The following is a 14,730-nucleotide window of genomic DNA, read 5'->3' as shown; positions in this document are numbered from 1 at the left end:
TGTGAGGACGATTTGTCATCGATTCTTTATCAGTGTGCGCTGTAATTTCTGTAGAAGTGTTGTTTTTCGATTTATGGTGATACGTTTTGCAACTATAGACCATGTGCACCTAGCAATACAAATATACAAAATCATAGACAATGTATACAATTCTGCCCATGCCAGATCATTTTTTCTTACTTAGAAATCTAAACGATGTGACGTGCCAAGAGATAAAAATCTGATGATAGAAAATCGACTACTGTCATAGAATCATCAGTGTGGACGAGTATAGGGATGGGCTCTGTTGCATAATACATCAACCGATCCTTGAAGCGTTCCTCAAGGAAAAATAAATGCTCAGAATAAATTTGTAAAAAAAAAGAGGAATGACGCTACATCATTTTTTCAAAATATATAAAAGTACAAGGACATTTCATGTCCACGATGAATTTTACATTCCACAATCAGCAGTTGCAGCCAAAACAGTTCTGACGGCACTCGACGGCGCAATACAGACCAAAATCCGCACTATTTTAGAACAACCGTATTTACGTAATCAGTCACATTGTAGTCGACTGTAACTGACCCAAACTTCCATCCCGGTACTCCAATCTCGCCCTAAAAAGAAATTTTCATGATCTGCGCGCTCATACAGATAAGGTCACCTGAAGGCATCAGGAGACGACCAGAGTCAGAGTTCGCATCCCACAAAATCATCGAATCTAAAAAATTAAAACACGAAATTAAAACCCCGAATTTATGGCAATTTTCAGTGCCCCCAAAATCCAGAAATTCCCCCCTGAAAGCCACCCACCGCCGTATTTTTTACCCGGAAGTCCATCGGGTGCATCCTCTGAGGTCGTGCACAGGACGTTTTATGATGCTGCTGGCCTTGTGTATATGAATCAGGGTGTCAATTTTTCCCTCTGAAACCTCAACTCCGAAGTTCTTGAAATTATTGTCACGCGAGTCCGCAAGTGGAAGTCCGCCGCCATCCCCATATAAGAGTGCCGCCTTCCGCCCACTCGCTTCGTTTACTTCGTCTTTATTTGTCATCACAAACAAACATCGCCTTCCGTTGGCAGATAACATCCACATACATTCCCACATCTACTAGAGTGCCGCCTGGGTTAGACGCTCACAGGATTCAGTCAGTATCAATCGCAAAAAGTCTGAAGTAGCCCATTATTTACATCGCTCCGCGAGTTTGCCGCCCCTAATATGAACACACCTGGCGCCACACACCATCAAAAGTTTGAGAGCAAAATGATGGACTTGAGAGTAGGTAAAAAATACAGAATTGGCCGCAAGATCGGCTCCGGCTCGTTCGGTGACATTTATCTCGGAACAAACATCATCTCGGGTGAAGAGGTCGCCATCAAGTTGGAAAACATCAAAGCTAAGCACCCACAATTGGAATACGAAGCCAAGGTCTACAAGGCCTTGAGCGGCGGTGTAGGCATTCCGTTTGTTAGATGGTACGGCACTGAATGCGACTACAACGCCATGGTGATCGACCTCTTGGGCCCTTCTCTTGAGGACCTTTTTAACTACTGCAACCGTAAGTTTACCTACAAAACTGTCTTGCTTTTGGCAGACCAGCTCATTTGCAGAATCGAATACATCCACGCCCGCTGCTTCATCCACAGGGATATTAAACCCGACAATTTTTTGATGGGTATTGGCAGACGCGGCTCTCAAGTCAACGTCATCGACTTTGGCTTGGCTAAAAAGTACAGAGATCCTAGAACCCACTTGCATATTCCTTATAGAGAGAACAAAAATTTGACCGGAACTGCCAGGTACGCTTCTGTGAACACACACTTGGGTATCGAGCAATCCAGAAGAGATGACTTGGAGTCACTTGGATACGTTCTCATTTACTTCTGCAGAGGTTCTTTGCCTTGGCAAGGCTTGAAAGCAGCAACCAAAAGACAAAAGTATGATCGTATTATGGAAAAGAAGATGACTATACCTAATGATGTGTTGACAAAGGGTTTACCTGTTGAGTTCTTAGAGTACATGAACTACGTCAAGAACTTGCGCTTTGACGACAAACCTGATTACGGTTATTTACGGAAGTTGTTCAGGGATTTGTTCAAGAGAGAAAACTACAGATATGACTACGTTTTCGACTGGACCTTATACAAGTTCCAACAGCAGGAGCGCCAAAAGGAGTACAAAGTTGCCGATGGCCAAATCGACCAACTCCAGCCTCCTCCACAAACGCAAACTCAACAACCCCAACTTCAAAGTCAACACAAGCTTCAGCAACTGCAACTCCAACCTCAACAGCAGCCTCAACTTCGTCAACAATTCCAACATCAACCACAGCAGCAACAACAATCGCAGCTCCACCAACAACCACAGCACAATCTTGGTCAATTACAGAAGCAAATACCACAATTGGGTCTACAACAACAGGGTCTTCCCATTGTACGCCAAGCTCTCGATGGAAAGCAGGAATTGAATGCTTCTATGGCTCAGGGTGGCTTCCAACAGGGCGCCCGTGCTGCTGCAACTGGAAACAACCAGAACGCCATGTTTGACGAGTCAGCCTGGAACAAAACTTCTGACTATCCAGATTATGAATCCAAGAACAACCCAGCTTGGATTTAAATATGATGACAACCGGTTAAATAGTATAAATTTTAATTACATGATGCATAATAAAGGAATACCACAATGTTTTATTTCCAAGGGTAATTGTTTAGTCCACATTCTCGGGAGCTTTCTCGCTAGAGGTGTTTTTGGTTGATTCCTTGTTCTCTAACTGATTGTTGAACACAGCGCCTAAAAAGTCAAAAATGTGCTTGCCTTCTTTAGTAGCTCCGGAGCCTTTAAAAGTGTCAAGGAATTCAAAGAAACCAAAGAACGAGTTTTCCTTGAGCTCTTCTGCGTAAATCTTGTCGTAGATATTTTTGAGCTTGAACTCGTTCATTTCCTTCTCATACTTCGAAAAGTCAATAGGATTGTGTCCGGTATCATCCAATCTCTCGTTATAGGATTCATAGACAGGGCACTCGAGTAACAACCCCAAAGCTGGTGCTTTTGGAATATTGATTTTGGCGGGACCAAAACAATCACTGATACGAGTTATAGGACATCCAGTACGAACAACCAAAGCAGCCATGCAAATCATTTTTCTGATTTGATGCAACATGAAAGACTGACCATGAATTTTAATAGAAACCCATTCTGTTCCCTCAATGATGAATGGCTCGGAAACTGATGTTCCCTTCATGAAGCGTCTAGAGCTAGGGTCATTGTAGAACTTACCCAATGTAAAATTATGGAAGTTGTGCGAACCCTCGTACTGCTTCATTGCTGCTCTGAATAACTCGAGTTTCTCGCTATGAATTCTGTACTCTCTTCTACAAGCGTTCTCGATGCCTCTGACTTTCTTGACAAGTTGTCCCCATTCAGAGATCTCACCATTTTCATCATGGTATTCCTTCTTCTTGATTTCGTTATCCTGGTCGAAAGTTGTCTCAGCAGTCTTCTCGTAAACAGAGTCCAACTCCTCCGGAGTGACACCTCCTGCGATAATGGCCTCCCTACATTTAGTCCACCACTCGGTATCCTTATCATCTCTGAGAACACCAGGGTGGCTCTTCTTGCTTTCTTCAATTAAGTTGAACAAACTGCTCTTAGGTCTTGAAGGAAGGAGACTGTGTGTTGGCAAAAGATACTCGTACACACGGGACGAGCACATTCTTCTGCTGTCAAACCCACGATTAGTGCGCTCATAGCCCCAAATGCGAATTTGAGCAGGCAAATGAGAGTTGATCTTCTCGACGATGTCAGAATCCTCAATGATTAATTTCAAAGAGATGACGTTTCCTGCTGCATGAACACCTTTGTCAGTTCTAGCGGCTCTTTGGAAACCACTTTTTTTGAGGTCTGTGGAGTTGTCCTCAGAAATTGCACCAGCTGCAATCAAGGCCTTGAACAATTCTCCCTCAATGGTTTTGACCAATGGATTGTTCTGAATCTGCATACCGTTGTACCCGGTTCCACAATATCCAATCATACATGCCACCTTTCTTTTGGGGCGTCTCTCGGTTTTGATAGGTTCTCCGTTTTCATCTAAACGAGGTTCCCAAGTGCTAAATTTGTTAGTATTGTCTTTAAGAGGCGAAAATGGTATCTCATCGCTCTAAGCGAGAAGCGATGAGGTTTGAGACTTACCTACGAAGGCTTAAAATCTCTCTTCGAGAAACCTGTGGCTTTCTGTGAGCCATTCTTCTTATTTCTTTTGTTGTCAGAAGACGTGGCATTGCCCACAACTTCATTTTCAGGACGTTTTTCTTGAACCATTTGAGGACACTAATTTTTGGCGTTGTATTTAAGCGATGCGCGAGATGGTACCTACAGAGAATTAGATAAAGCCGGAATAAAAAGAAGGGAGAAGCTCGAGGTTGTTCAGAACCATGATGAGTTTGAAAATTTAAAATAGGATAATAATTAAATTGAGTGATGAATCAAAGTATGTGTCTCTAGTTTACGCAACACAAGGCTACAGTAAACTTGACTGACTCCCTGATTTCAGGGACTTGAAATTAGGAAAAGCCCCGTAATTTCTTCCGGACTCCAAATATGAAATTATTTCTATAGGTTTTACTCGAGAGTCGATATCGCACTCTATTTATTTATGTTTGTTCAGTTTCAACTATGAAAGCCTATGAAGGCCAACATTAAAGAGCACCATGGCAACACTAGCAGAAATATGACAAGTCTCTTTAATTATTCTCCAATTGGCCTCCCCACATAAACTTCTCCATTTATGCAATTTTTTTTTCAATTCTAGATTTCCAACTCGAGATGCCATCTCTTCTCTCACGTGACCAGACCATGGAGAAGAGCTGGAAATTTATCAATCAAGATCAAAGCTACTCGCCTAACCAATACACATGCGTTCGTTAACAGAGGAGGAAACGAAGGTCGTTTTCGAAAAGTTGGCCAACTATATCGGCAGAAATATAAGTTTCTTGATCGACAACCCTACAAACCCTCATGTCTTCAGACTACAGAAGGACAGAGTCTACTACGTTTCAGAGAGTGTGGCCAAGTTCGCCACCTCTGTTTCTAGAGACAGATTGATGGCCCTTGGAACTTGTTTTGGAAAGTTCACGAAAACCGGAAAGTTCAGACTCCACATCACCTCCTTGCCATACTTGGCTCAGTACGCCAAGTACAAGGTCTGGATCAAGCCCAACGGAGAGATGCCTTTCTTGTACGGCAACCACGTTTTGAAAGCACACATTGGTCGTATTTCGGAAGATATCCCTGAGCATGCTGGTGTCATTGTCTTTTCCATGCAAGACGTTCCTCTTGGATTCGGTGTTTCGGCCAAGTCCACTGCTGAGACCAAGAACATGCAGCCCACAGCCATCGTCGCCTTTAGACAAGGAGACATTGGTGAATACTTGAGAGAAGAGGACACTTTATTTACTTAATATTTGTACATTATAGAAAACAAGCTTGCATATCGATCTGCACCCTGTAAATGCCTACCTCTTGTTCAATTCTGAACTATTCATTTAACTATATACATTAGTAGTTGAGGACATTGTTCTTCAAGAACACACCAGGATTACCACCGGAAACGAAATAGGTCTTTTCTAGCTTCTTTTCGTACATCTCCACAGGATCCATCTCGTTGACAAACTCGCCAACCTTCATGATCCTGGCGCCTTCAGCCAAATCCTCAGGACGCTTGAAGTTAGGCTTGGTTGCATAATCCCTGATTTGCAACACTCCGCTCTCGTTCCAGAACTCCATTAAGGTTCTGGCTTGAGGTTTACTCAAGTTGGTGAGCGCGATGGTGTTGATACCACCGTTTTGCATCATGCTGACAGCTTCAGGATGATCCAAGTCCTCTGCGTATGGATCCAGGTCTTGCAATTTCAAACCAACTTTGAGTGTTTTGCTTTGACCAAGGTCACTTGACTCGGAGAGCAAAACACCTCCCTTGGCGAAGCTAAATTCACCGCTCATTAGCTGTTTAATTAAGCTTCCGATCTCGAATTCCGAATAGTGAATAGGAGTCATGTCCTTGTGGAAGTAGTTTGTGAACTGTTTCTCGAAGATAGCATTTACGTTGTCAACGGAGAAAAGAACTGGGAAGTCTTTAGAGTATGTCTGCAAGTGCTCAATAAAAAACTTGAAAGCTTCAGAGGGTCCAACAATTCCAAAGTCGTGACAGTTTACCAAATATTCATGGAGGTTGTTTTGACCCTTCTTATAGTTGTGGACACCCTTTTTGTTGGTGAATGTGACGTCTTTGAGTAAGGGCATTTTCTTAAAAACATCTTCATTGACATCACGCAATTTCTTGATCCATCTTTTGGTGAACATTGGCTGGTGAAACAACTTCAGTGTTGGGTTGAGGGCGTAGTCAGAGAAACCTTGAACGAAGAGCTCTGGCTCAGCGATATGCAACAAGACAAGATCTGAACCATATTGAGAACGAGCCAAGGCCTGAGCTTGACTCAAAAGCGTAGATTTTCCGACGCCTTTGGGGCCCAATAAACAGGCCCTGTTGTCTTTCGAGGAGCCATCAAGCTTCTTGACAAACGATTCGTGGATCTGCACCGTGTTATCAGTGACCATTGAACAGTGCTGCTTGAACAATTCGTGGTGTTGGTATTTCTTGTAACCGCCCATGAGCTCAATTTGTCCGTCAACTCTAGACTCGAAGGTGACAATCTTGTCCTTGAGTTCAGCCAAGTTTGCAGCGGATAGTTCAGAAAGATTCAAATCCGAGAGATCCTTGGCGTAGGTCTCGAACTTGAGCGTTCTCACAGCATCTTTGAAGTCGTATGGGGTCATTCCGGACTTCTTGGACTTTTCCTTCTTGTTGTGGTTGACCTTAACCTTGGCCTTCACCTTTGCAGCGGGAACAAGCTTTCCCAGAGGCTTCGCAAGCTGGACGGCCGAAACCGAGAAGCATCTGTTCGTGCCCTGGAGAGAAGCAGCCTGGAACCTAGAGGCAGCCAAAGTCTTGCTGAAGGCAGATCTCAACATTAATGTGTTAGTGATTGTGGTGGTAAATTTTCAGTTTCTGAGGTAGAGAGTCACGTGACACCACTTACGATTGGATTTGTAGTAAAATGATTTCAAGGCGATTAATACCTGATTGGATCAATGGCAATCATTCTAAAAAATATGGCGTAGTTCATTTATAGACGGCGACGTGCTTCTGTTTTCTTGCCAATACAGCTACGCTTTTGACCTCTACACTGGCTCATTCTAGCATGGCCTTACTCAATTAAACAGAAATTGCTATGGGAAATTATTCGAGCTGAATCAAACATCAAACACCAGAACACGATTTCGATTTTCATTTGCTCTCGCTCCGATTCGGTGACTAATGTAGCTTCTGCTCATATGTCCTTCGAGACTCATTGTCAAGAGAATGCTCAATTGAAGAAATAAAAAGAAATCAAAATTTATAATCATCCCATCTCTTGAATAGAAAATCAAGCACTATTTCATCAAAATTATATACCACATCACGGTGTTTCACCCACCTGCCAGCCCTAAGTTACCCTTCACATAGTACATTAACTTTTTTCGCGCGCCCATTTTTTTTTTCACCCTCATAGATGGGCTACTCTTTCTTCAACCGCCATGTGGAGAAACTCTGCTGGCAGACTTAGTCGCAATTTCTATCAACAATGCCGTCTATATTCTCGCGGCAAGAAGCAGTTGATTGCGTCTAAAAACTCTCAGCGCCTCGATGCCAAACCAACCGAGAAATCAGACAAGAGCAAACTTTTTGCCTTCGGCAACTTCTCCGCACTCAAAAACCCGGAAAAGAAGCAGATCGAGACGTCGCACGCTGCAATCGACAAGATTGTCTCCTTTGATTCTCTCCGCATTTTTCCGACCGTGAGAGCTGCCATGATGAAGGAGATCAAGAAGGGCTACAACCTCAAAAACACATACGTCAAGAGTATAGACGAGGTGGAAATAAAACCCTCTCCTGTTCAGATTGCGGCAATCCGGAAAATCAACCAACCAAGAAGGGTTGCAGCGAAGAACTTGGAGAAAGCGGGAACAGATATCCTTTCGGAGGTTATGGAGGAAAACGAGAAGCGGAAGTTGAAAATCTTCACCATTGCTGCTGAAACCGGCTCGGGAAAAACCTGGGCCTATTTGGCGCCCGTTTTGTCGATGTTGAAGCAAGATGACATGGCTCTTTACAACAGGAGTCCTGCAGCCTTGCAAGAGGCTCAGCGCAGCGCAAGCATTCGCTCGGTTATCCTTCTTCCTACTCATGAACTTGTTGACCAAGTTTATGATACTCTCAAGTATGTTGCTACTGCTCCCTTGGACTCCAGTGTGGACATACCGAAAAAGGTATTCGCCTCGAAGGAATTCGAGTCTTACTTTAAAGACGAGGCAAATGCGTCCTCCTTGAATCTTAATGTCTTTAAATGGAGTGTGGGAGACTCACCCAGCAAGCTCTTCAACAAAGCGGACTCCAGACGTATTGATGTATTGATCACCACCCCGGGCAAAATTCAGAGTTTAAAGAGACTCACGAACTACGAGCGGCCTTTCAAATACTTCAAATTCGTTGACTACTGTGTGGTTGACGAAGCTGATACTCTTGTTAACGAATCATGGTTCGAGGAGACTGCGTTGACTTTACAGCTCTTTGGCAAGCTAAAGGACCTCATTCTTTGCTCCGCTACCATACCAAAGGAATTCGAAAAGGCTATTCAAAGGCTCTTTACCAGTAAAGACTCCATCATCAGAATTGTCACGCCTCAAATCCATAAGATTCCGAAGCAAATTGTCGTCAAAGTCATTGACGCTGAACAAAGTCCTTTCCATGGTTCCAAGTCAAGATGTCTTGCGCAAGCATTGTATGCTATTCACAATGATGGTACCGAAAGCGGATTTGTGAAGCGAGTCATTGTGTTTGTGAACGAAAAGAAACATGTGGAGCCTTTGGTCGAGACACTTGTTCAAAAGTACCATCACAAAGAAGAAGATGTTGTCGGCATCTCGGGAAGTGACGACCATCGGGACCGTGCTGAAAAGATACTCCCCTTCGTTAATCCTGCTGCCTCTCTTGAAGGAGAGGCCACTAAGCTTAAGATTCTCGTCACCACCGACCTCTTGGCTCGTGGTCTTAATTTCCACAGCATCAAGAACGTCATTCTAATGGATATTCCAAAGACATCCATTGATTTAATTCATAGAATTGGAAGAACAGGCAGGATGCGTCAATCCGGACGTGTTTTTGTCATCATAGACAAGAAGTCCCGCAAGTCGTGGATCAAGGGACTCCCTAGAGCCATCAAGGCTGGCGCAACATTGGGATAAACTCAATGTTAGTGCTTCTTGAACATATGAGGTATGTTTAGCTGACTCTAAGTGATGATTCAACTAGATCAACAGGACGTTAGACTTCCTAATTTATTTTGAGGACAGATCTAAGATATCTGACACAGCTCGGCATTACGAATACTAACTTTACAGTCTCAACTGCTCATTTTCTTCCCGATCGTCTTGTACTATATTATAGCGACTGGTATGTGTCTATTCTTTCTTGCTTTAATGATGAACAACTTGATTTCGAACGCTTGACTTCCGAAAACTATTGAGGAAAACGTCTTGTTATTTTATTATCTGATAAAGCTTCATTTCCACAACACTTCTGTTACTAACAACTCAGGTATTCTTCTACTGGTGCACCTTCTCGTAGGTCGAATATAGAAACTGTAAATGTACTGATTTTTGTACATAGCACCCCCGTGCAACTTTATCTGCTCGCCCACACAAATGGCGAAACAGACTATACAATCGGGGGAGAACAACAGTGCATTGAATCGAATGGGTTCGTTCAGGCGACACCAACGGCTCAATGCTCGACAGACTAATAAAAAGAAAATTTCCAATTTATTGACCATGTAGACCCCAAAAACCATTCCATCCCAAGCTTGTTATAAGAGCGCCCTCGTTAGAGGTTATGCATTACTCAATATGCTCAACAGTCCTACTCGATTCAGTACGTAGAAGAGTGTCAGAACATACACAATTCACCAGCCGAAAAGTACTACAAAAAAACAGCAAATATTCGAACTTCTAGAAATAGAAATTCGACCACCTAAAATTCCATTATTAATTTCGCTTTCGCCATTGGGTACCGGGATCAAGCTTATCAGTTGCAACTGGTCATCACGTGCAGCAGCACAGGGTGGTAATTGAGGGATGTCAGTCTTTTTTAACAGGGTAAGAAGCCAATTGTCCCGAATTCCAATCCGGCTTTCGTCTTCTACCTCAAATTCCTCCTATTTTCGCATGTCGCAGGATCTCGCTCTCGGAGCCAACAACTACGAGCTACATTTCGGCCGGGAGGTCGTCAATCGGGTCTCATTTTTAAGAGAGGATCCCGATTTCGTCACCAACGCCGCCAAACACTTGTCCACCCGCTTTATATTTTACGAAAACGGCAATCCCCTTGTAAATAAGAAAACCATCGGCACCAATTTGGTCATCCTCACGAACGGCGATAACCAGCTACAGACGGTGGAGGGCAAGGATGTTGCTGGTACGGCGAAAGGGTTGCTCAATTGCCCCGAATGGTCCAAAATCCTAGACGTTTGGACCGAGGACAACAAGAACCAGTCTCCGGAAAGTCGCGATGACAACAAGCCTTCGTTTCTCTTTTTGGGTATTAAGGATGAGAGTGTTGGCGTTGACTTTCGTGCGCTTAAGCTGTATGACGAGGAGACATACTTAGATCACCAGGGTCGGTATTTTGGCCTTCCATATTTTGCAGTAGATGTAACCAACTCTCCAGATGTTTCGGCGCTCATTAAAAAGCATGTTCTCGCCAACTTGTCTGATGCTCAGGAGGAAGACATTATCTTCAGCCACTCGTGGAAGCACGCCATGGGCTTGAACCACGACGAGTCTGCACTTTTCAGCCACGGGAAAATGTATTTCGACTGGCTAGGTAGAAATAAATTCTGTCCTGGTTGTGGCTCGAAAGTTATTGCCATCCACGCCGGTGGAAAATTAAGATGCACAAATGAAGCCACTGAAGCCAATGAAGATTCAACAAAATATGTTTGTCCGGTGCGCAATGCTACTGTCTCCAATGTCTCGTTTCCACGTACCGACGCTGTGGTGATTACTGCTATCACCAACCGGGAGCGCACAAAGACCTTACTCTCAATGGGCAAAAGACATATCCACAAGAAAATGTACTCTTGTACTGCTGGGTTTATGGAGCCCTCTGAGACTGTCGAAGTTGCAACCAAGCGGGAGATCTGGGAAGAAACAGGAGTGGCATGCTCTGACATTCAAATCCTCATGACGCAACCTTGGCCATTCCCAGGAAATCTAATGATTGGATGCATAGCCACAGTGGATTTCAATGGCGAGAACGAGGTGATAAATCTAGGTCATGATCGTGAGCTTGCGGATGCTCGTTGGTTTGACATCTCGGATGTGCGTGACCACCTTAATGGTAACACCAACAATGCTCTTGATGCCGAGGACATACAGCTTCCATCTCTGGTATCTATTGCACACGCCTTGATTAGATGGCTTGTCGAAAAAACCGACACGAAACTCTAGACATGAGGTAATAGGCCTTGTCCATATATGCATATACTAGATAACTTAGAAGTAGAAGTCAGTATTTGAACCACAATTTGATAGATCTTCTTAGAAGAAAGAATAAATTTTATGCGTTTACTCTAAACCACCAGGTATGAAAAGAAACTTTGATACGAAAGCTGGTGTGTCCTACATACTAATGAGTCAATCTTTTAATTCTATAGATAAGTGAGGTCTTTGTATGTTTGTTTAGTGTGTAGAACAAGTCATTCTCAGAAACATTTTTGTTCTGCTATCCAAGAAAGCGAAGATTGTACAATGCGAGATATACGTAGAAGTTTTTACTTATTCTAATTTTCAACTTTTGGTATCGAAAACTTTCCTTTCAAACTAAATTGATATCCCTAAGCTGAAAAATATATGTCGAGTACATCTTTCAATGTGAGCTTTCGGTTGCGGCCATATCAAGTGGAAAATACTGTTTCCCGTCCGATCAACGTTAGTCAAGCCACTTAGAGCCACACTGAGTAATGCAGTGGGAGACCATGTGTGAAATTGTGGTGCTGCAATCTTTTTCTTTTTTTTTGCAAAATACCAGAGTTTTGTTGTGAACTATTGTCAATCACTTGGTTTCAACTAGAACTTGGTTCACTCAATTAAATCATTACCGACTAGCCTCAATAACATTTCCCCAGTTTGAACCCTGTTTCATTCCTGCACGCCACTACATCACTTGCAGGATGTAATATGACCATATATTAGAGCCATGTAATAGAGCCATTCTCCTAAATTACTCCTTCCGAATTGACGATCGTATACTGCCATATCTTCTTACTTCTTACCAAATAATAATTTCAAAGTGAGAATGGTCCTAAATAGATGTCTCGTCGTGGGCCACAGAGGCTTCAAAGCAAAGTACACTGAGAACACTCTAAACGGATTCTATCAATGTTTCCAAACGGGGGCCAAATCCTTCGAAACAGATGTCTGGACAACCAAGGATCATGTTTTGGTTATTTCTCACGACGTCAACACAAAACGTATTTTCTGTGACGAAGACGGAAATGAGGCTGACTACAATATTTTAGAGACGGACTACGAGGTCCTCAAGCCGCTCCGCACAATTGCCTCGGGTGAACCGCTTCTCAAGTTCACCGATGTTTTAGAATGGTTTTTGGCCTATGTCAAACAGCATGAGGCCGAAAACGACTATAGGATCATGTTAGACTTGAAGGCGGCCAACCCGCCAGTAATTCTTAAACTTCTCATGAAGGATATGCTTTCAGTGCATCCCGATCTCTCTTGGTGGTTTTCTAGAATACAATTTGGGGTATGGCACATGCGTTTTGTCAAGTACTTGAATCAGGATCCAGAGATACAGAGTCTTTTACAGGAAGCGGGAAGTCACAAAGGCTACAAACAATTCGATTTGCTCCATATATCGCTCAATTGGCAGAGCTCGATGTTGTTCTTGTCTTATAACGAGTACTTGAACTCACTACCGAAGGACCGCTTCAAGTTTAAGGTCACTGGAGTCTCAATCATCTACACCAGCACATGGTCGCCTTCATTTGTGAAATATTTCTTGCCAGCGATCAAAAAGCAAAACTTGTCTCTTTACTCATGGACCATCAACCTTAGACTGCAGTTGGAGTACTTCCGTCACTTGTGCTCATTTGCAACAATACATGAATATGGCATTATCACTGATCATCCCGACAAACTAGAGAGCTTGTGCGATGCTGAAGTCGTCAATGTCGGAACTCCAAAGGCATCTTTCTTCCAGCTACTTTTGAGCTACATCCTCAATGCGATTATACGTATGCCCAAGGTGGACGATGGAAGTTTCGAATCGCCTGTTGATCCTATGAAGGCCCATCCAGCTCGGATGACACTCGGAAGGAGAATGTTTGCATTTTTACAACACATGAATGTTTTTTAGAGTCGACAATAGAATGGGTGCTGGGTGAAATTTGCCCATAGTCTAGAAACAACCAAAAAACCGAATTATAAAAGCTAGAAGCAACAATCTGATAAACAGCAATCTGAAGCATGTAATTTTTCACAATTTCTAAATTAACATTCTTATAGTCTACTATTGTGACGACACCCATCTGCTCTTATCTAAGGGCATCTCATACCCCATACTTACAAGCAACACACAAACACATGTTCAGTGCCTCACTACCGAAACCGAAACATACCGCAATAGACTCCATAAGAGTAGTTCTTCCGAAGAAACTGGATAACCAAAGTATTCTACCTAGAAACTTGCTAGATTCTAATGATCCTCAGGCAAACCTTCCAAAATCAGTGAAGGCAGACACACAGAACGCTGTTCTGCAACTTGTGTTCAATCCAGATGGTAGCATTGACTACCCCAAAACACTCACACTTGCTTCTGGTGTTGATACTTCGGTGCAAGCGACATATGAAGACACTATTCCGTTGAAGATTAGATATCCAAGGCTCAAACATCATTTCCCAGCCTATACTCTCGAAACTTGTCCCGATGACTCACTTCAAAGATGCGTTGCAGAGACAAAAGAGGTAATTATGAATCTATTGGCCAAGGTCTCTGGAGTTGAGGAGAAGGTAGGGGATGTGACGATGCAACAGTACGCCTCTTCTGGCCTCAAAGCTGGAGAAACTAAACATATACATATTACGAATTTGAAGGAGGACCCAATGCTTCCGCCTAAGCACAAATTGCGGAACAATCGTGAGTCGCAGGCTGCACCTCCGCCTCCAGTGTTGAAGGCTCAATCCGCTGAAAAGATCACAAAGGACATCAAAGACAAATGGCACATTCCATCATCGGTATCCAATTGGAAGAATAACCAAGGATTCACAATTTCCTTAGACAAGCGTGTGAATGCGGCAAGTGGAGGGGCGCAGCTGGGCAGTGTCGATTTCAATTTCGAGAATTTCTCACGTCTCTCTCTGGCACTAGAAAACGCGGATTCGAAGGCCAGAAAGGAGCTCGAGGAAAAACATGCAATTCGTAGGCAAATGTTGCAGCAAGAAAATACTGAAGGAGACAGTTCCAGAGTACGTGAGTTGCTAGAAAAGGCAAGACAAAGGAAGCGGATTGACGAGTCAGAAGATCAGCCAAACAAGCGTCGTCAATACTAAATAGGAATTGAATATTTTACGATCATT

At 43.2% G+C, this 14,730-nt stretch overlaps 8 protein-coding genes across 8 annotated transcripts; 6 read left to right on the top strand and 2 right to left on the bottom strand.

Annotated features, from left to right (window-relative positions):
- Window positions 1–1,203: 1,203 nt before the first annotated feature.
- On the top strand, window positions 1,204–2,601 carry PUMCH_003204 (uncharacterized protein; the record flags this gene model as incomplete). The annotated part of the gene is made up of 1 exon (XM_063022182.1): window positions 1,204–2,601. The coding sequence occupies one exon, from the start codon at window positions 1,204–1,206 to the stop codon at window positions 2,599–2,601; it is 1,398 nt and encodes a 465-aa protein (XP_062878252.1).
- A 91-nt stretch (window positions 2,602–2,692) lies between these two features.
- On the bottom strand, window positions 2,693–4,226 carry PUMCH_003203 (uncharacterized protein; the record flags this gene model as incomplete). The annotated part of the gene is made up of 2 exons (XM_063022181.1): window positions 2,693–4,091; window positions 4,174–4,226. 2 exons carry the CDS (start codon window positions 4,224–4,226, stop codon window positions 2,693–2,695), a joined length of 1,452 nt encoding a protein of 483 aa, XP_062878251.1.
- Window positions 4,227–4,895: 669 nt separating this feature from the next.
- On the top strand, window positions 4,896–5,441 carry PUMCH_003202 (uncharacterized protein; the record flags this gene model as incomplete). The annotated part of the gene is made up of 1 exon (XM_063022180.1): window positions 4,896–5,441. One exon carries the CDS (start codon window positions 4,896–4,898, stop codon window positions 5,439–5,441), a length of 546 nt encoding a protein of 181 aa, XP_062878250.1.
- A 97-nt stretch (window positions 5,442–5,538) lies between these two features.
- PUMCH_003201 (uncharacterized protein) lies at window positions 5,539–7,011 on the bottom strand (the record flags this gene model as incomplete). Its single annotated transcript, XM_063022179.1, has 1 exon — window positions 5,539–7,011. The coding sequence occupies one exon, from the start codon at window positions 7,009–7,011 to the stop codon at window positions 5,539–5,541; it is 1,473 nt and encodes a 490-aa protein (XP_062878249.1).
- Window positions 7,012–7,617: 606 nt separating this feature from the next.
- Window positions 7,618–9,324, top strand: PUMCH_003200 (uncharacterized protein; the record flags this gene model as incomplete). Its single annotated transcript, XM_063022178.1, has 1 exon — window positions 7,618–9,324. The coding sequence occupies one exon, from the start codon at window positions 7,618–7,620 to the stop codon at window positions 9,322–9,324; it is 1,707 nt and encodes a 568-aa protein (XP_062878248.1).
- An 888-nt stretch (window positions 9,325–10,212) lies between these two features.
- On the top strand, window positions 10,213–11,586 carry PUMCH_003199 (uncharacterized protein; the record flags this gene model as incomplete). Its single annotated transcript, XM_063022177.1, has 1 exon — window positions 10,213–11,586. One exon carries the CDS (start codon window positions 10,213–10,215, stop codon window positions 11,584–11,586), a length of 1,374 nt encoding a protein of 457 aa, XP_062878247.1.
- Window positions 11,587–12,433: 847 nt separating this feature from the next.
- PUMCH_003198 (uncharacterized protein) lies at window positions 12,434–13,510 on the top strand (the record flags this gene model as incomplete). Its single annotated transcript, XM_063022176.1, has 1 exon — window positions 12,434–13,510. One exon carries the CDS (start codon window positions 12,434–12,436, stop codon window positions 13,508–13,510), a length of 1,077 nt encoding a protein of 358 aa, XP_062878246.1.
- A 227-nt stretch (window positions 13,511–13,737) lies between these two features.
- On the top strand, window positions 13,738–14,703 carry PUMCH_003197 (uncharacterized protein; the record flags this gene model as incomplete). The annotated part of the gene is made up of 1 exon (XM_063022175.1): window positions 13,738–14,703. The coding sequence occupies one exon, from the start codon at window positions 13,738–13,740 to the stop codon at window positions 14,701–14,703; it is 966 nt and encodes a 321-aa protein (XP_062878245.1).
- Between the last annotated feature and the right edge of the window lie 27 nt (window positions 14,704–14,730).

Source organism: Australozyma saopauloensis, chromosome 4, assembly GCF_035610405.1.
Source record: "Australozyma saopauloensis chromosome 4, complete sequence".
NCBI lineage: Eukaryota > Fungi > Ascomycota > Pichiomycetes > Serinales > Metschnikowiaceae > Australozyma > Australozyma saopauloensis.
This window is presented reverse-complemented; position numbering and strand designations above follow the sequence as displayed.